At 37.8% G+C, this 21,217-nt stretch overlaps 1 protein-coding gene across 11 annotated transcripts in view; it reads right to left on the reverse strand.

Annotated features, from left to right (window-relative positions):
- Positions 1-21,217, reverse strand: part of RNF111 (ring finger protein 111) — a 60,956-nt gene that overhangs the window by 18,397 nt on the left and 21,342 nt on the right. For 8 of the 11 annotated variants that reach the window (XM_080396615.1, XM_080396616.1, XM_080396618.1 and 5 more), the window contains exons 3-8: positions 11,795-11,921; positions 6,730-6,893; positions 3,752-3,949; positions 2,553-2,872; positions 1,402-1,657; positions 275-632 (exon numbers count right to left, since the gene is read on the reverse strand). In XM_080396615.1, coding sequence (XP_080252741.1) covers positions 275-632; positions 1,402-1,657; positions 2,553-2,872; positions 3,752-3,949; positions 6,730-6,893; positions 11,795-11,921 — 1,423 coding nt within the window. Of the gene's footprint in view, positions 1-219; positions 633-1,401; positions 1,658-2,552; positions 2,873-3,751; positions 3,950-6,729; positions 6,894-11,794; positions 11,922-21,217 lie in introns of all 11 variants that reach the window. The other 3 variants (XM_080396612.1, XM_080396614.1, XR_013929658.1) reach the window with 2 other exon arrangements.

A 21,217-nucleotide genomic window follows, 5' to 3' on the forward strand; every position in this document is an offset into this window, starting at 1 on the left:
AGATGAGTAACGGGCAAGAGAAACGTAACCTTCCCCTCCATGCCCCATTTGTGCCTTACCTGGAGACGCTACCGAGAAATGTAATGGAACAGGTGCAAGTCTTAATGCTCACATGACTGTGACAGTATGTGTAAAGACACTTCTTACCATGGTTTAACACTTAACAGTTCCTAACCATGCATTTAACAGTTTGAGATTCACATGCAACATTTTACAAACCTGAGGGAAACGAACTATATGTTTAGATATTGCTCTGAGTACATTTGTGACATACGTTGGGTGTTGCATCATTCTTCTTCTCTGGACCTCCATCCTCTGGATCACTTCATGAGGATGTAGCCTCTGTGCTGGAGGTGCTGTTGCAGGGATGTGATGGGATATAGGCTGGTGTGTTGCAGGAAGATGCTGTGGTATTGGAGCAGCTGCATTGGCTAAAGGATGAGTTGGTGGTGGAGGTGGAGGTGGCACAGGATGAGAAGATGCATGAGAGGAGATTGAAGGATGGAAGGGATGCACTGGATGAGGGATAACATAATCTACTTGAGGTGGAGGCTGTGGCTGTGGAGGAGGATTTCCATGAGAGTGAGGACATGCAGAAGCTTGATGATGGAGAGGTCTGGTCAAAGAAGCATCTGCAATGAAAACATCAAGTGCTTTTAATTTGGTCAGCAACAGGTTTTGAGCTAAATTCATTTTAAAAAATATCTTCACACAGGTGCTTCAGTGTTATTACACCTGTGGCCACATGGGAATACGCGTTTATGCAGTTTTTAAATAAAGTGATTCCAGCAATATACTGTGAAAGGAACCCACACTTCCATCAGCCAAAAGTATTCCACTTGCCAATGTTGGTTAAGCCCCCCCCCCCCCCCCCAAAAAAAAAATAATCTGTGTGATGCGTGCTGGTAAAGGTATATATGGTAAGAAGTTTTACTCAAGTTTGTTGTTAATCCTTAAAAAATTCAATCCTCTGCCCCACCACAGTCTGTAGAGACAATAAAACCCAAACCCAAGAAATCATAGTCAGACAAATGAGCTGACTGAGCTTCCTTTGGCAAAACTCACTGGGGGAATGGGACAGGAGACACACCAAGGGGAAAGAAATAAAAAGGCATTGCTAAAATACAAAGTAGATCAAAAATATTTTCATAGTAAATACAGTTTTTAAAGTCTGAATGTTATTAAGGTCACTCAAAAGCAAATATTTTAACTTCACCTTAATCCTGTTCAAATCCACTACACAAGCTGAACTGTTTTGTTTCTTAATACGCGTTTTGCCAGGCTAGCTCCAAGATCGAAGCAAGCAGCTAGTGAGAGTTTTCATCGATTGCCAGGAAGCTGTTTTCTGTTATTTAGTTGGTTCCCCACCCCCCCAGGTACCCAGTACTTATCAGGACTTACAAGGAGAATGCATATAATGCCGACAGGAAGAGAGCGATGCCTGAGGAGGCGGCTGTGGCTGTGGCTGTGCAACCATACTCGATCCATACCCATCTATTGTTATGGACTGGCTTGGGCCAGCACCAGCCTGATGCCCATAAATTGCAGTTCGAGATGAAGAACCAGGACAGCAGGGGTCAAAAGCAGATGTTCCATGAAAAGCACCACTTCCATGACTTCTTATACCACTGCTGCTTAAGTCTACCGGCAATGCCTGCTGTGTAAACAAACCATCTTTTTTCAAGCCCTTTTTCAGACATTGAAAACAAAGTCACCCTCAAACACAGTGTGAAAAAAAATAAATACTATCATAAGCAACTGGGATCCAGATTTTAAAGTTTTAAGGCTCAACTCTGGAATATTCTTTAAACATGGTTAACATTCCTTTTTCCTATATTTTTAAATCTGGTAAGAGAGACTAAATTCATTACATCAGACTGAAATACCACACACACACACACAGAAAAAAAAAAACAACACACACCACCAAAACCCCTATGATGGATTAATCAGTGAGTATATGGGAGCTCCATGCCTTGAAAAATTTGGGAGGAAAAAACAATCTTTCGTGTTTTAGTTGTGCCTAATGTATTACACTTAAAAGAGAAACCAGATCGACAGTGTTGCATGTTGTAAATTAAGTTTGCACAGTACTGCTCTTACTTATAACCGTATTGTTTTAGAGCTGTGATTTTAGTCACTTAAAATCTCAAAAAATGCTTTTAGAAGAGTAACCAATTATTTTATAACTTTCATAAGCAGAACATTAGACTTGATTTTTTCTTGCTTTAAGGCAGCTCAATTACTTGCACTGCACAACTGCTATCACAGACAGTTTATTTCAAGGTATTTATGTTTGGTTTGCTTAAACAGCCACTTACAGTCAAAAAGAGGGGATGTCAGCTGTCAATGATTACTTGTTGGATTACGCATTTGTGTAAAATTTCAAATTTTCATGTCCATATATTTTAGCTCAAATTTTTCTTTTAGTTCCCTTCTATAATGCCTGCTACAGAACAAGAGAACAATCCACCATGCAACATCCTATCCTATTATCTCCTTTCTCTAACAACTGGACATCTCAAAGAGAAAGTCACAAAAATTAAACCTGCCTGGTCATGGTAACTGGTGCCAGAACTGCTGCTTGCTCCACAAGGTGCAGGCACTGGAGGAGGCCTCTCAACAGGGCAGCTGGAGTCACTGAATGAAGGAGACAGCGGAACAGCTGGGTGAGGGTTGTGGTGGTGGTGGTGGTGATGTTGAAAGTGGTGGCCATGCTGCTGAAAGCAGCTTGTATGCGGGTGCCCCAATGCATGATGAGTCTGTGAAGGTCCTCCACAAGGAGAATGCTGAGGGCAGCACGACGGTAACCTTGGCATGGCCGGAGGGCCAGTTTCCAGTGTTGTATTAGATGCAGTTCTTCTTACATCATCTTGAAGATAAAGAAAGTTAATATTGAAGTGAAAGAAATTAGTAAAGCTGGCTACTATCAGACAGTGTCTTAAACCGAAAAAAAAATTAATACTGTACTTCACAATTAAATAATTAACCAACTGAAAAACAGAGCTATACTAAACCAAAACCAACAGGATATGAAAAGATTTAGCTATGCCAGCTAAATGAACCAAAGCTGAATGGTTGGGGTGGATGTACTCATGGAAACCATTAGAGGACATGAAGTGACACTTGCCTTATTCCACCAGTTTAAGACATATTATCAGTAGGGAAAGGAGGAAAGATTGTCCCTGTGGTTAGTCTGCAGAGACCTCGAATTCTTGTACAACTGTGGTCATTTCAGGCTTTTCATACCTCACTTGACTTGCAGATTAGGGGCACAGCACCCACGTTTCAGAGATGATATGAGTGCTACCTGCCTGTACAGCTCTATTATAGGTCAGTATCTATACAGGCCTCTATAAATGTGCTTCTAGTGAAGTAATCTTCAGGGGGAGGTTCAAGGACTCTCTCTGTATCCTTCACTTTCTTACAATACACGTTAAAAAAAAAACCACCCCTGTAGCACACTGCAATTAATCCTTAATTCCCTGTGAATTACCTTCTACCTCCTCAATAAGCGAGGTATAACCCAATCATTCCAATAAGCAAAAGCAGAAGCCTCCAGCACAACTTCCTTCATCTCCGGGGAGAAATCAATGACCTTTTTCAGGTTCCTGTCGTCTCAACTTACTCCTGTTACATTCAGTACTAGAAGTTCACACGCCATCTGATCTAGAGAATGCCAATTAGCGTTCTGTACGCCCTTTGGACTAGGGGGCAACACAAGAGGTTAGAAGGCTCTCTTATTCTGTACCTCCAGCTGAAGGACCAGCAGTGCCGCCACTGGGAAGACTAGAAGTCGTCTCTGGTGCTGCAGAGGGCTGGCCGTTGGAGACGTTCGGAGCTGCATCAGAGGCCTGCTCTGAGGTAGACGTACTAGAACTGTTACTGGAAGCAGAACTCACAACCTGCGGCTCCACTCTAGCTGATGTGGTTGGCACGACTGTTGGCTCTAGCAAAATAAAAAAGCTTTCATGTTTAAGCTTTAAAAGCTGCTGGGGGTTTTATTGTTGTTGCTGGGTTTTTTCATTATTTTGCAAAAGAAATTCTCAATTCTGGTCTTACCAGATGCTAAGAAAGTCTGAACACAAAAGGCTGACATGTAGAAAAGTTAGTGCTGTTTCACTTGGGAGGTGGAATTTATCTTTTTTTTTTAAATAAACTCAAATTTTAAGAATTAATATAAAATCAATTCTCAACCAAATCTGACACATCAATTTTTTATTTACTGAAAAAATTACTACTAGAAATGAAATTAAGTTACTCTGCTACTTCATGATGAAAACACTTGCTGAAATCTTTCGCAAATCCACAGGCAGACTACTTTATTACTCTTCTTACCTTTTTTTAAAGCCTACAAAGCACAGAAAAACTTTTAGATAACTATCAAAGAACAGCTTAACATCTAAACTAGCAGTACTGCTTTACAAACCAATCATTCTAGACACATATTACTACTAAAGGCTATAGCAAAATAAACTTGGTTGCTAGTCTCAATACACAGTAAAAGCAGATTCATTAAATCAAAATTGAGACTTCTGTTAAAAGTACGTACATGTTCATTTTGTGTACTGTAAAGGTAATAGTCAGCAATGTATGTAATTGGATCCAGGGAAATACACCAAACACTTGATAAATCTTGTTCTCTACTACACAGTTGTAAACAGGTTAAATTTTATAAACCACTTGGTGGTATAATTCAAACTCAGTTTTGACAAAGTAAGTCTTTGACTTAAGTTTGACATTTCTCTCTAATTACTGACAAGGCAATGACATAACTAGGAATATGAGATACCATAAAAGGGAATATAATCAGAAACAGCTCAGGTTTTTTTTAGTAAAAATGTCTGCATGGGTATCGGGGAAAAAAAAAGGCATCAAGACACTTCAAATACTTCCCTTACACAAAGTCTCAAAATAAAATATGACTAGTTTTCAAGATTTCTCTCTACATCTAGTAGGTATATCATTAACTCAGTGAGCAAAAGAATAAATGTATCTCCCTTCTTGCAAGTCTTCCAATTCATCACATTAAAAAAACATGACCCTATACATACATTTAAATTCTTTTGGATTTTCACGATGCATTCCAATCTACTGGTTTTATTTAAAGGCACATTTTTGGGGAAACATATTAATGATCAAATTCAGAAAAAAACCAAGTATATAGGACATGTATAGCCTAACATTGATATGTGATCACACAGGACTTAAGACTGGATGCTAATACACTCTGAAAGCAACCCTGCAGCCAGGCAATTCTAAATTCTATCAGCCTCAATCACCCTGCCAGCCTGGTACTGTTTTGAGTCACCATCAGCAATACAGACAGTTCCGTTTCTACTCTGCAAAAACAGCAAAAGCCAGTGGGCCTGGTCAATCTCAGACTACTAGCCAAGAGAAACTGAATTCCAACACACTTCACAGGCAGTAACCCAGGAAGATAGATGGAGGTATTATCCTTAATGCTCATGTAAGTAGGTAGCAGAGTTTTAAGACCAGCAGCTTTGAAGACATCAGTAAAATTATGGTAAAGTGCGTAGCTGCCTTCTAATAGTGTTCATTCAGAATGTTTATCATTTTACGCTAGTAGCTCATGTGTGAAATTTGTATCCCCAAAATCCTGGAAGATTCACCTCAGAGAGGTATTTCCATGGCGCAGGAGAGGGAGAAACAGCTGGTCTTAAATATACACATTGCAGAAATAAAAGTTAATTCAGCAATAATCTTTTTAAAAACCACTTGGTTCCTGAATTTAAAATTAAATTCTATAACTTTAGTTTATACATTAAATAATAATAAAATAAATGCTTACTCCCCTTCAATTATAGGGCTGTTGGGTATTTCACAGTAAATCCATAAAGAAAAGAATCTGTAAATCAACCTACCCTCTTTCATAAAACCCATCAAACAAAAAACCCCAATTCCAAACCCTTTCAACTCTCCAACCCACCCCAAAAACGAAGACAACTTGAAGAGTAAGATATTGTGAGATACTAGCATGCAACGCACTCGCGGACGAAACCCCAACAGGAAAAATCTTTTATTCAACACGAAAAGTAACATGCACCCAAGAAACCCCCAAAACCACCACCACAAAAAATAAACCTGCAAAAATGTACATGAGCTTTAGTTTTTTTTCCTTCTCTCAACTTTTGACAATACCTGGAAGTTGCTCTGAAGAGTTTTCAGCAGGAATAGACTTACTAAGTGCCAGTAGGTTTTAATATTAGGAAACAATGAAAGGTTACAGCTTCAGAAATCTAATATACTTCACTAGTGGGGCTGGGGTTTGGTTGGGTTTTTTTTTTCTGTTTTTTTTTTTTTTAATTATTTTTATTCCAAGGCCTGAAAGAGCAGCAACTATTCCAAAGCATAGGCACCGATAGATTTGCCTTTTATAGTGCTGTATTGAAGTAAGTGCATATTTCTGAAGAAGTAGTTCCAACCTGTTCTGTAATTTCTGCCTGGTGAGTCAGCCCTCAGACACACACCCAAGTCAGTTTTGGAAGAGAAATCAGATCTAGTGGATCCGTTGGGAACAGCTAAAGTTTTAATTTTAAAAGGAAGGCCACAGGAGGATTTTCTGACAGGCCTGGAAATTAGTTTGTTGAGAACTGAGACTTTTTCGTTGAACAGTATGTTATAACTGATGCCATGAACTCCACTCCCCTTACACTGATCAACCCGTTTCTGAAAATGGAAGAGATTTCTCAGAGCAATGCAACTCACCATCTTCATCCACTGTAAGGTCCACTACTTCTGCAGCATTCTGTCTCAGGGGCTGTATGACCGTGGAAATCCTGCTGCGGTTCCGCTGTTCTTGAGGTCGTGCAGCGTGAGAACTAGAACTTTGTCCCCAGTGTGATCTTGTGTGCCCAAGTGTTGAACGAGACCTTCAGAAAGGTTAACACCTTAAGTATTGACCTAAATTTTGCCATTATTAAATTTTTCTCTCACTGTTTGAGAAGCTATTTGAAATATTTTTTCATTATTAGAAAAGCATTTGGTTATGTTGAAACACTCCACATCCACTAGACGTGTACTTACAAACGTTACTGCAGCCTGTACCAAATAACATAACGGCAAATATCCAACATGTACAGTTTAAAGGACTTTTAACCATGTTCCTAAGAAATACATACAAGTAATTTATAAAAAATTACAACTGCTGTCAGGCAGCAATTATATCTGATGTTGTGTTTTGTTAATAGTAAATGAAGAGTCTCCAAATCACATACAAAACCTATGCAGCCTGAAATGGCAGATCGATGAATGACAACAGAACCATAAAGACAATAAAAACTGTGTAAACATTAAGTTCTTTTGCATGTTAACTTGTGACAGACTATTTTCAGAAGATAATTTCTGTAATTTAGATTTCCAAAATGTTCTAAAAGTGCAAAAAATCTCTGGATTTTTCTCTCGATTATTTTTTCCCTCCCCCTCCTCTAAGGACACAGCTGTGTAACACTTGAATGAAATGTAGCTTCAGGAGAGGAAATTACAAGGTTGTAACCGTAACTAAGCAAAGGGATGGTTTCATCTCTGTAGTGTAACACAAACGCCCATTCTATTCTGTTTAGCCACAAAAACCCAAACACTCAAATCAACGATGCTTTGGAATTTAAGAGGATACTGTCTTTAATTAAGGGAAGAATATTTTTACAGTATTGTATTTACCAGTTCGCTGTCAGAAAACCTTTAATTTTCCAGTATTTACATAAATCAAGTGGCTCTTATTTTCCAGTTTGGAAAAACAATGTGCTCAGGCTTCAGAAATTCACAAGAGGAAAATGTGAAGAAAGGGGACTGACTTTCAGTAAAACAAAACCAAACCCACTGCACAGGTCACCACAGACCTCAGTTTACATTTCTGTGCTGCCTGTACTCCGCCCCTGTATGTGTAACTCAATAACAAAGATCAGTGTATTTTCCTGTTGTGCAAAAAGCATGCTTGCTGCAGCCTTCTCAACTGGCTCACACTTCAGTTTCTTCAATGTCACTGTAATTTAAAGATCAGGCTGGTTCAAAACAGCACATGTTCTTTGAAGTTTGGGTTTACATAACGTCCAAATTGATTTGCTTGTGCTTTGTGTGTGTCTTATTAACACTTCAGAAGGACATTTACCTCCCAGGCCCCTTTAAAAACTTTACTATTACTCTCTAGGGACCCAAGGTGCACTCTGGTAATACAAGGGGATGATGAGGCGTCCCCCTCTATTTCATCTTCCCCTCCTCTTCAGTTAACTAAGCGCTACGGTTTGTAGCAGCACCTGGGGTTTGGTAGTAAACGAGAGATGAAATTAGCTGTGGAAGGGTACCCAGGATCGCCAGCGTTTACTTCTCTTACAGGAACTCCAGCTTTATATCAAAACCAGTACAGCACCTACAGTACCTCAATATGTTTTGTCTTTCAATGCAAGCTGTAAACTCAATGATAAAAAATTTCTTTGGATTTCTTCTTGCACAAAAGAACAAGCAGACAACATGACATAGCATCAAACTAGAGATTAAGAGAAGGAAGGCCCAGAACACAACTGTACAGTGAGCAAATAATCTCCAGGAGTTACTGAATCAGATATGATTTCAAGCAAAGATAAAGGTGGAAACTAAGGCCTACTGAATTGAAACAGTCTTAAAGTTAGAGGTCTAGGTCTTTATTTCCTTGTTATGATTAAACAGGACATTATTCTGAATGACTAATTAATATGTTAGCTACACGGTGCTGTGTATATTCAGTCTGTGGCTGAGTCCAGGTAATTTCAAAATGACTAAGTCAGTCCACCTCTGAAGTATGTAAGACCAAACTGTTTAGTCCATTTAATGCTAAGATGGCTCTCAACCAGATCTTAATAGCTTTTTCTTAATTAGAAAAGGACCATCAGTGAAGGCCTCATAGCATTTTGGTAGATACTGTCTATCTCATCCTCCTAGCTGCGATGCCAGTTGCTACACTGCTGCTTGACGCTGCAGTTTATGTTATATCAAAGACTGACTTTCTCTGTGCTTTGGAAAGGGCCTTATCTTGAGGGAGAAGGGAGGAGTAGGGAATAGTCATCAGTACTTAGCAACTTCTTGATGGAAGTGGCAAAATGAATGACATGGAAGAAGAAACCAACACAGATTTCTTATGTTATTTCTGTCCTTTCAAAGTAAGTTTCACTCGTAAATTCTAAATAAATTAAAATATTCCTATGATCTATACATGGGCACTTGTTTAAAGGTACTTTAAAAGAAATAATATTTTTTACCTTCCATTTAGGAAGGCAGAAAAACCAGCTTTAACATGCTTAAATATCCTAACCATAGGTTCTTACTACAGCTTAAATTTAGAGCCTACTATCAGATTCATCTTTTACTTATAACAGTCAAGATCAATACTTCAGAACTTCTACGTTTTCTGAAACTGCCAGCTGTAAAGTTGCAACTTCCCTGCCGAAAGCTCTGTATAAAGACAAATGCTGAAGTGACAGACTCCAAAATTTAAGTAAACTTTTTCAAATCTACAATCTTTTTCACTACTACTAATTTGCATTCTGTAAGTCCATATATTACTGCATATGGGATATACACAGCTACTCAAATAATAATTGATTTTTGGAGGAAAAAAAAGGTTTAGTTCCAGAGTGTTCAATGTATATAACAAGCATTAAAAAGCTTAGCTTCAGATTTCACAGAAAAAAGCTAGCAGTACTATGAAGTGTCAAAAGAGATCTTCAATTTCCATTTCTGATGTTACTTTTTTTTTTCCCCACTTCCATCCAAAACACATCCTTGCCTTTTAAAGGAAAACCACAGTAACCTCTTCTACCTATACACGAGTTATAAAGAATAAAAGTAACTATTTATTTCACTCTGAACAGTATTCTGAGTTTGGTAAATAATCTTCATAAAGTTCAGTTCACTTACAGCATTTATAATTTTATACTGAATTATCATGTAGATGTCCCAGAGCTGCCTTTGTTTCTTACATTGTGGTTGGCAAAACTGTTCGAAACAGGAAAGTCTGCGTAGGGAATACCCTATGTTCAAAGTATAAGAGACTAGTTTAGAAGTTCCCAACATTTCAGGCTTAAGACTTCAATTTGAGCTTTTCCTCCTCATAGCAAACTTCCTGGAATTGTTTTCTTACCCTATTTTATTTTTTTCAAACACAGAATCATGACTTTTCCAATAAAAAAAAAAGTGACACTCATTTATTTCTTTAATCTTCTCAAAAAGTTTTCAGCTGAACATTTTTAGCAATGTCTTTCCTCCACTTTTGACAGCCAAGTACAGTAAATAGTTAAGAGCAAAACATGATTTGAACATTCTGTTGTGATCTTAGGAAAAAAAAAAAAAGATAAATAATCAAATGCCTTTGAGAAATCCACATGTTAGAAGGTCTAACAAAACAAACAGGCCAAAAATTTAAACTCACCAGAAAGTGCCCTCAATTCAGTCTCCTTCTCACTTAGGTCACCAGTAAAGACACAATTGACATCAATAAAAATGGGGGGTTGGCTACTATATAAAATGTTTCTTATTGATGCTAGGAAGAGAAAGCTGTTTATTTTTTAAAAGCATTTTATCTGTCTTTAAACAGGTTTGAATTACTGTTCTATAAGCACAATCACTTTCACCTAGCCTAATTTTTTACTTTTTAAGCTTTACATGCACGTTATAAGAAGCTAAAGCATCAACTCAATCTAGCTCAAGTCTTTTCAAGCATAATGTTGTTTTGTGAGTTTTAATGACTCTTCTCAACAATTCATTCATGTAGATAAATCACCTATTTGTAGGAGCGTTTCTAATCACCTCAAGGCAGAACATCTGTTGATTCTGCAGCTTTTGCCTTCTTTTAAACAGAAGAAATATATTGTTGAAGAAATGAATTTTTTAGATGTTGATTTCCCTCATCTCTCTCCACTTCCTCTTCACTATAGATTCAGGCTGCCTATTTTTGTGAGTCTGACATCCTTTGTGTGTGAGTTTAACAAAAAATTTAGTTAGTTTCAACTGTGTATCAAATTTATATTACGCACACATTTGTCTTAAATTGATTTGTTAAATGTGATATTTGTTCCAATAAAAGTGATTTTTGCATGAAAAACTGTCTGTTATTTTAAGTATAAAATCGAATTAGTCAAAGCACTATTTGACAACACACAGATGGAATGTTTTCATAATTTACTGCCTACTGTTCCTTTGTCATTATTTTTCTAAAAAAGAGATAGTCATTCTTCATATTCTACAATTTTGTCTTCATGTTTACAAATACAAAATCATACATAATAGGCAGGCATCTCCAGCAGTCCTATGCACATGACTATTTCAAGTTCCCTTCTTAAAGGAACTCCACTTTATTAGGTTCAGCAAAATCTGACAAATATGGAACAGAACTTCCAGAGAGGCATGGAAGAACAGGAAAGCACATACAGCAGCAGCTTCAAAAAAGTAGGATGCTTTCTGGAGGAATGCTCAGCTAGTCCCTAGATAGTTAACTCAGCCTAAACTTGCTCTCCCTAGGATCTCACTGCAGCTTTGCCTCCCCAAAATTCTGCCCATCAGTTACAATAATTACAACCACCACAACAGTTCCAGATTACTTGAACTGTCAAGCTTTGGCAAAGCTGTGGGTTTTGTTTTCTGTCTGTTTGGGGTTTTGGTTTTGGGCTTTCTTGTTTGCTTTAAAACATGCATCCTGGCTATAACTTCTACGACATTTACCTTATGGGCTTTTAATGATACAGAGCCTTGTGACAAACTTGGAGTCAAGCAAAACTGCATTAACACAAAGAGATACAAGTCTCACCTGTAGCTTTCACCAACTGTGACAATCTCCACTTCACTGTCTGTTGAGGTAACATTTATTTCTTCATTAGCAGTGACCTGGGGAGTGGAGGATGCTTCAATCACCACAACATCTTCATCGATACCTCCTGATAAGGAAAAAGGAAGAAGAAAGTTTGTATACTTCATCTATCTCAGGAGTTGTCATTGTGAGGGACTTTTTTTCCCCTCCTAGACTTGAGATACACGTACAGAATTTCATGGTATATGCCAAAACTTCAGGTGCAGCTATTAAATACATGACCTAATTATTAATGGTAGAAAATATGCTGTAAAAACTGAAGTAAATAAAAAGAGGAAGGAGGCAGAAGATGGGGCAGAGATAGATATATGCAAGCTTACATTCTGCTGTGTAGTGGAAGGAATTATGGTAAATTTTATTAGCTGTAACACCAATGAAACTCAGTCATTTAATATAAAAACAAAATAAACTTTCAAACTAGCAAAGCAGTGGTGGTTTGTTATCACTAATAGCTGTTTTTTTCCAAAAATATTTTTGTAGGTATTAAAAGTCTCAAGGTAAACAGCAGCAACAGGAGAAAAAATGATGCACCGACTCATATGCATTTTTATTTCTTCAACAAGATGAAGACCACAAATCCATTGGTGCTTATAAACATCTTTACACTTTCAGTGGCATTAACAATCATATACTGGGACAGAGAAAGCTAAAATGAAACCATCAATAGCAAAAAACAACCACCAAAACCCCACAAATGCAATACAGAGAAGTTTTGATAGGAAACAATTTCCACTTCAGGAAGAATGATTAAAGTTCCAGCCTAACACCTAGACACATGGAAACACTTCTCTACAGCTGTAATACTGACAGTGACAAGTCTGAGCTACTTAAATTGAGCTATGGATTATTCACTGTAGTCATACCACTGTGCACAAAATAAATTACTGAATAAATGAGACAGACAGCTCAGAAATAGCAAACTAGCATTTTGAGATTTGCAAATGTCTCCAAGAAAGTGCCTGAAGAATTTGGTCTCATTCAAGTCAACACATACATCCTTCACGGACTGACTGTTCTCAGCTGTATGGCAAGGCAGTAGTCTGGAGAACAGCATATACAAGTTTGACACCTGGCCAATGCAAACTGGTTTCATTACATTTATCCAAACATCAACAAATCAGCTGAATAGTAAAACCTCAGCAACATTAGCAACACAGTTCATAACCCTTATCAAGTAGCTCTTCCGTAACCAGACACTAGCCATAGAGCTGCTAGTACTAAGCAGCACAAATCCCCAACTTTCATTGTCAACAGGATTTAGCGTTTCTTCTTTGCCTCTCCTCAAACATTGCTACAAGGAAGGGAAGACTGTTTTTGAAACATTACAAACAAAACCACACCAGTTTATTCTGATGTAGACAAGCTCCCACAAAGCAGAGCAAAGGGCAGTGTTAAAACAGAGAAAACTCTTTGAAATATAAAAATGAGGTCTCCTGAGAACAGCCTCCTTGAAGGGCTGGCAGGAATACAGGGCCTGCACGTGAGCAGCAACACAGCTGTCAAGCAGAGGCCCTGAAACTTCAGCAAGCTCGTATACAAGGGATTTATCCTAGCACCAGAGCATTTCATTTACAAGGCAATTAAGAATTAAAACTGTACTGATACTAAAATCTAGTGAAATTTAAGATGTCTTTTTTGAATGTCCTGTAGTACCAAAGCTGAAAAAACTCCAAACAATTCTCTGCCAAACGCACTTAAAAGTCAAGTCTGGTGGTTTGAACTAATCCTAGTAAAGCCATGATGTTTTCAAGTTCCACAGAATGTAACTTTGCAGGTTAAATTAGCGTCTGAAGGTGAACTTTACTGGTATGTCAGTCAGAGTAGTTCAGGATGGTTAACTTGAATTTTAAAAGTGCACAACCCTGTAATGCACAAGGAAGCTTGCTTTAGTGAGATGACTGATGTGCAGAAATAAATGGATTCTCAAAGGTTTTGCTGTATTGTTTCTAAAAATACTTGCTCAAAAGAATTCTGAGACACTTGCATGCCTCAAATATTTACCACATATGTAACTTAGGAGCCATCTGGTGAACCCAAGGCTACACGTGAGCAGTAAACAGCTGAACATATCTGTAAGGTGTCTACATCTTTAGATCTACATGGGAGTATACTTGGTATGTAAGCACACCTGTGAAGCAAATTTCTTAGGAAGGACATAAAACGAACAGAATTTGATATTTCAATAAATCCCAGTTCTAACATACTGCACAATTTACCAAACATACCAACAGCCCAGGAAAAAAAAAACCCAACAAACCACAACAAAAAAAGAAATCCAAATCCAGAAATATACCAGATGACAAAATACTTGCATATACTTCTCAGTATTACTTTTCACCCTGCAGTCTACTACACAGGATGTTTTATATAGTCTGCCATGACAAGGTATACTTCATTTATTTGCTTTTATGCATGTACCAGTCACTGACAGTCATCTTCTGTCTGGAATGCACTTCAAGCAAATCTGATCTTACTTGAAGTGTAAATATGACTACCTTACTCATCAATGTATCATCTAAATGACTGACCTTGTAAGAGAACAGCTAACTCTGTATAATGAGAGTGTCACTGTATTAATCCTATACTCTTTGAAGGTAATCTCCCTTCAAGGGGAAGGGTCACTGGACTGTTGGCAGGAAAATAGTTACACAGATCTGCGAGAAGTATTTTGTGCTACTTCCAGCATTATACCTATGGCTATAAAACAAACAGAAAATTATCCTCCTGCAGGTATGCACTACTACCCTGTCATCTCCTGAATCACAAAAAGCAGCAAGCAAATTATACTCTAGTTGGTTTTGAGTAATTTAGCCTTTGGGCTACCACTGAAAGCCTCATTATCCATTTAAAATGAGCTAGTTAAAAACAAAAAACTTCTGCTGAACATTACAGCAAGAATTTTATTAGTTTCCACAGGATTTTGGTTTTTTTCCCTACTCACATCCACAAATAATATTTTATAAACCATGCAAAACACCAAATTTTAGTTTGCAAGTTTTGCATGTCCCAGCAATTCAGATCTGTCAACAGCAGTTAGTAATTCTGTTTTGCACATAACTAATAATCAGTAACTTCTTTACAGCAGCTTTTCTCCTCTCTCTTAAAAGCAGATTTTATGACAGAAACCTAGTGCTCAGCCAGTCTAGGAGAAGGAATAAACTAGACAGGCTTGAATCCAAATCTGAACGCACTCAAAATGATAAACAACCCTTAAAAAAAACCAAAACACTCCCTTCTCCAAGCCCTACATCACAAAGTAAAACTGTCAAATTAAAGTACTTTATTAAGCAGAATATAACTTTTAAGTTTAACATCATGTAATATATTTACATCAGTAAACTCTTCCTCCAAAAGTTCTAATATTATTTCAGAACTGTAACTGCCGGGTTCTGTTGATTCTAAAACTTGCTTCCCAGAACTGCGTGTGGTCTATCAAATACTTTTATAAACCAGAAATAAGCAAGAGACTTAGCTTTGCACAGCGTAATGCATGTAATATATATAATTATACTCTGTGTATAATATATATAATTATACTATTACTTCTCTCTGTAAGATCGTGGCATAACTCAGAGATTGATCAATCATCAACACAAGTACTCCACCAAGGACATAAGTAACACTAGTGTAATATCAAAATTTATGCTTGGCTGATTGTTGTCCTTCCTGGAGGGTATTTTACATCTATTTTGCAATTAACGTGTTAAAATACTACATGCAAGACTGTGAAGGAGTTTTACAATACACAATTTCAAATAAGACAATCTGACCAAGCCCTAAGTGATTTAAAATAAGCAGTCCAGTTCCAGTGACAGAGCTTACTTATTTTGAGTTCCAGGCTTTCACTGGATCAGACCAAAGGCTCACGTTCTCTCTGTGAGCTGCAACAGGCAAAACTATGCAGTCAGAGTAGAAAATCCAGACTGCAACCTCTAACTGAAAGCTCTCACACCACCCGGCATCCACAGCAACGCTCCATATGTCAGGGGGCACTTTCTGGCCTAATCATTGCTCATGGACAGCTGGCTGCGTGTCTGTCTTCTTGAACTTGCTGGTACTATGTGCCCGTACAGCACCTTGTGCTGGTGAGTTCAGGATAATGACCTAGAGAGTAATTCAGCTTGAAATGGATAAAATAATAATATCCCACTAGTGTCAGAGTACTCCCTTGTTTGGCTTTCAAACTTCTTGAACTAGGTGTGAACAGTACCTGCTCCCGACCCCTGCTAACACGGTTAGTGTAACTAACACCGTTTTATGAAGTAGGCAGCCATTCTCTGGGATCAAGCAGGTCACATATTCGTTCCCTTTCTCCTCACTCTCAGGCTCTGAAGGCCCTGTGAACCAAGCAGACAAACCAAACAGATTTCTTCTTCCCCTCCCTATCAGCCTCATGATTCCTGGGCGCCAGGACGATTACTCCCTTCCTTGCTGGCCTTGAAGGTCCCAGGCACCCGGCCAACCAGGTGGTGTTGATGACCCTGTCACAGAACAGGCATGCTTAACAGCGCATTGTCTATAAAAATCAAGCAGTTACAAGTCCTAAGCGGGAATCTGGACCAGAGCTGGTGTTGGCCAGTGAGAACTGTGACCCCCTGCCGGCCAGGGATGCCCCCACCATCATCGGCTTTCTCAAAGGACCGAGTGACTTGTATTCTTGTATATGATTCTCAAGTCCAGGTTACGATTATTGATATAGAAAATGACATATTAAGAATTGACCTGATCTGCAGAGGGTCCAGGTGATCAGAAATTAAGCTGTATTACAAATCCTGTATTATGCTATTTATAGATTGAACTACATTGATCCTTATAGAAATTCTTTGCCATTCTAATCATAAATTCTGTGCCATTCTAATCATAATATCATGCTAAGAAAATGACGCTTTAATTGTAACTACAATTTAGTGCCACTATCATTCTGCCAAGGATTCTTAGAAGAACCTGCCTGCCCCCTTAGTGTTGGGTGACACTAGTTCAGAAGGTGAGTTTTTCTGCACCCGAGACTTACTAGGAATATACTTCCCAATAGCTGTGCAGAATGGGAGAAATTTTCAAAAACATACAAATCATTCACAAGTCTGCACCCTGGTGGAAAAGACAGTCAACAACCAGAATTTAGGGGATCGTCTCCAACTGTGAGCCACGCTAGTACAGACTAATTCAAAACTCTGCTGACTGTTCTTAACCAAGCACGTCAGTCTTAGCCCTATCAGCAACAGTACAGCAAGCCAATTCTGTAAGTAGCGTCTTTTCAGCACAGAAACCTGCAGCAGCTACAGCGAAGTGCTGAAGTGAATTCCACACTAACTTTTATTACTGTAGCTATTTAAAACTCCAACTCACAGCAGACAGATATAGCAACAACGGTTAATATCAACCGTTCACAAAGCCAGGCACTTCTTTCCTTACTATTTTCCAGCTCTTCCCCAACCCCTCTCTAGTAAGGCACCGGGTAGAAATGACATGTATTCACTTCCTTGTCCACTAATGCTATTGAGATAAAAGCTCTGAATTATGAGCTGCATCAGTTACTGTGAGAAAAGGAGGGCATGCTGTAGTTGTTAGTTGATTATTCTTCAGTTACTTAATCCCTCCTACAGGCAGCTCATTTCCACTTAATACATGTTTATGTTGAACCTGTTAAAATAATTTGAATGTGAAGTACTATGTTTATTTCACCAGCCTCTGGCTTTTAAAATATCAGATGTCTGTACACAACATTTTTGGAAGACAGACAACAAATATGTTAGAGGAATCAAGAGGATGGTAGTGAATAAAGTCAGTCTTATCATTCTAAGCAGCTTTGAACAAAAAACTGGAGCAGCTTCTCATCAGCTTTACATTCTAAGGGAAGAGGCAAGGCCTGTTTAGCAGTAGCTGCTCAAAAATATAAAGTAACATCCCTAAAGGAATTTTAAGTACTATTAGGTGAACAATTTACAACAATGCAAAATTTTGCCCAGCTTTTTTTCACAGCAACACCTTCCCATTTCCTGGGGTTCAGCTTAACTACCAAATCAGAGTATGTGAGACTAAAAACTTGCTCCAACTTTAGCTCTTGCTAGACCTCCCTCCACAGATGGGCTGTCTCCAAATGGCACCCCCAGCCCTTTAAATCCAAGCTGAAAATCAATACCTGTGCAAGTGTACCAGAAAATTTGCACTACAATGTTACGGAGATCCAATTACAGCCAAAGCTGAAATTTTGCCACCTTGACAAGGCAAGGCAAAAGAGAATTATCTCTACAGGTGTGTACACAGGTCCTCCAAGGGTCAGAAAAAAGTTTCTGGGCTACCTAGACAAAACTGAACCAAAATTTGTCTCACAGCAGAAACATTCTGGCTTGCAATCATCTTAATTGTAAACACAGTATTTCAATTAAAACCAACCAATCAACGTTCGGATTAGAATATACACCCCTGAAAGCACTTGCACCTTTGACTTTTAACTGCACTGTTAAACTATATGTAGTTGTTTTTACATTGTCCTTATGCCCCCAACTGTCCTCTGTCTCCTGAATGAGCTTCATCTGGTAATCCCAGATTTAATGAGGACAACTGCCTTTAATGGCAAAAAGCCGGTAAAACAACATAATTCTTCTCAGGTGTCAGGATTTTGTACTTGTTCAATACTCTCCCACTCCCAAAGCACAAAGTTTCACCAGAATAGCTGAAGCCCTGGCAGAAAAGGAAAAGTAAGAAAAAACCTATATATTGTTGTTTGGGGCCTTCTTGGTAAAGGTTTTGTTAAAACGAACAAACAAAACCCCAGACACATCTCCATTCGTGTAATTTTCAAAAAACAGCCAAGTTAATAAAACTTAACTACAAGAACTAACCTACTGAACACTTATTTGGTTAAAAAGATCTGTTACTTTAATTTCTTGCGATAATCAGGAAGAAACATTTTCCAGAACAGTATACACTAAGTTTACTAGTTCCTTAAATGCACTGTATCTTTAGATGAACCTCAACATTCAAGGTGAATATTTTGTGACATGTCCTTAATACAAGTTGCTATTAAGTAGGTTACAAGACTACTTATATCCCTTTGATGCCTGCCTATTAAAAATTCAGTTATTAACTTATCTTCTTATATTGTATTTTCTTTTTTGATTATTATTTTTCTCCTCCTTTCTTAAGTCTATCCTCTAGGACTTTTACACATATGCTGCAGTCCTCATATTCTTAGCAGAAGTTCTTTGTCCTTCAATATATTCCGTAATTTCACTAGATGCACTCGTAACCTTCACATGTCAATCTAGAGCAAAAAAAATTTTTTCCCCTAACATTAACAAGCTAGTGTAGCATTACTAGCAATACAACCCTTTCCTCATATAGAAATACCATCATGCTTGCTCACTATATAGAGAAGCTGCATAGCTATTTTTCCAGCTGGCCCCATTTCTGTCCCAATTAACTCAGCAACTAGAAATGCCTTATGTAACAGCAGAAAGCTACAGAAAGTATTAATCACACTTTTATCTTACTAAAAATAGGACACATACAGGAAGTCTGCTCAACTTCCTATTTTATCTGCAATGTAAATAAAATGCTCAAAACTCTTCCATCAATACATATTTCCACTGGAAAAAAACACACATAGTATTCACATACTCAAACCCAGAACAACTTCTCAGCTCGCTACAAGTGTTAGTTCTGAAGTACAGCCACCACAGCACACTTTAAAGCATACCTTACTTCAGTTACAACTCATGTCAGTATTTTAATCTACAATTAAATGGTGCAGAGCTAATTGGTTTTTCATTCCTGACATGAGAATAATTTCATAAATGAATTAAGCGTGCTTTTCAAGTAGTTAAAAATTAAGCCATCGGACAATGCATTTTCCACATAACCAGCTACATAAAACAAATTGCAAGTTCCCGTCTTCCTACCATCCAAATAACATCACACTGAATCACTGAATTATCAGAAGTTACTTGAACAGCTTGAATTATTCACTGATCATTACATCATTTTTTACAGAGATCTCTCTCCAAAAAGATAGGGGAAATAAAAGCACAGTGGTATTAATCGAATTTGTGTTAAAAAAGGGCAGTAGGCTTTAACTTTAATTTAAAGTGTAAATACACCAACAAAAATAATTGAAAGATCTCTCTTTAAATATATTTATCATGGTTAGAAATAGATGGTTGTCCAAGAAGCTATAACCTGCATTTTCTCATTGACATACCAGTTTCACCATTGCACGGTGCTCTGTATGGGAAGAAAATTGTTAATGGTCCTATGTAATTTTGTAGTTATATGAAACTCCATGCTCTCTGAAAATGAGAAGAAAATATTAACTTGGAAAAAGAAGCATTAATATAGTAGTTTCCAGAGTTGCTTTTTAATATGAATGTATGCATATTCCCATACATTAATCATTTTCAAATCATACCCTTCAATATGCTTGAAGATGCATGTCAAATGTAATTTTTTAAGCCTAAAAAAATGTTACATTTCTGTTCCACAAATATGCATGAAAATAATTTTGTCTGTGCCACGGTTCTTCTGTTTCAGTTACTTACACAGCCCTAGCACCACATAAGTAAGATTTTTGCATTACAAATTTTACTTCTTGTATTCAAACGGTACATTAAAGAACACCACAGACATTATTTTCCTGCTACAATTGGTAACAAGCAATAATCTTGTCTTTAGTACTCTGGCTCTGTTCAAGCATAAATCCTGCCCTAACATGAACATACACTTTTTTTTTTTAATCCTCGCCTTGTATTTTCAGTCTTTTTTTCTTAACAGGAATGATCAGCACAGTCTGAGATACAGTTTCACTTTCTAGAACATATTTGTCATCAGGCAAAACACATGACTGCACAGATGAACACTATGCTCTGTTCTATGTATCTACTTCCCCAAACTCTCTAAAAAGCTGAAATGATAAACAGAAGGTAGAACTACAACACTATGAATGTTACTGGTCCCAGACTTGGGACTGTCTTTCAGCTGGAAATTTAAGGTGAAAGGAAGTGCAAGAAAATTGGCAGATGGCAAAAAAACCACCTTAACCCCCCAAAAAACCCACAGACAAAAAACCCCCAACCCAGCCCAACCAAAACAAAGCAAAACCACCACCCCCAAAAAAACCCACCCACTCCCAACATTCAAGCATGCCCTCAAATACTGTGTCATGACATACTAAAGAAACATCTGTGTAAACCAGCTAGCTACATTATTCCATCAAGTTTATCTAGGTAAAACTTTCAGTATATATATACACACAACACTTTGTTTTCCACAACTTCAGGCTTTAGAATTTTCTCTTATTATTGCAATACTACTAAAGCTACCTCCAACTGAATCCTATCTCAGGCTGTTATCACAACGACCAATTTT

This window comes from Falco punctatus (assembly GCF_963210335.1).
Source record: "Falco punctatus genome assembly, chromosome: 7".
Taxonomy (NCBI): domain Eukaryota; kingdom Metazoa; phylum Chordata; class Aves; order Falconiformes; family Falconidae; genus Falco; species Falco punctatus.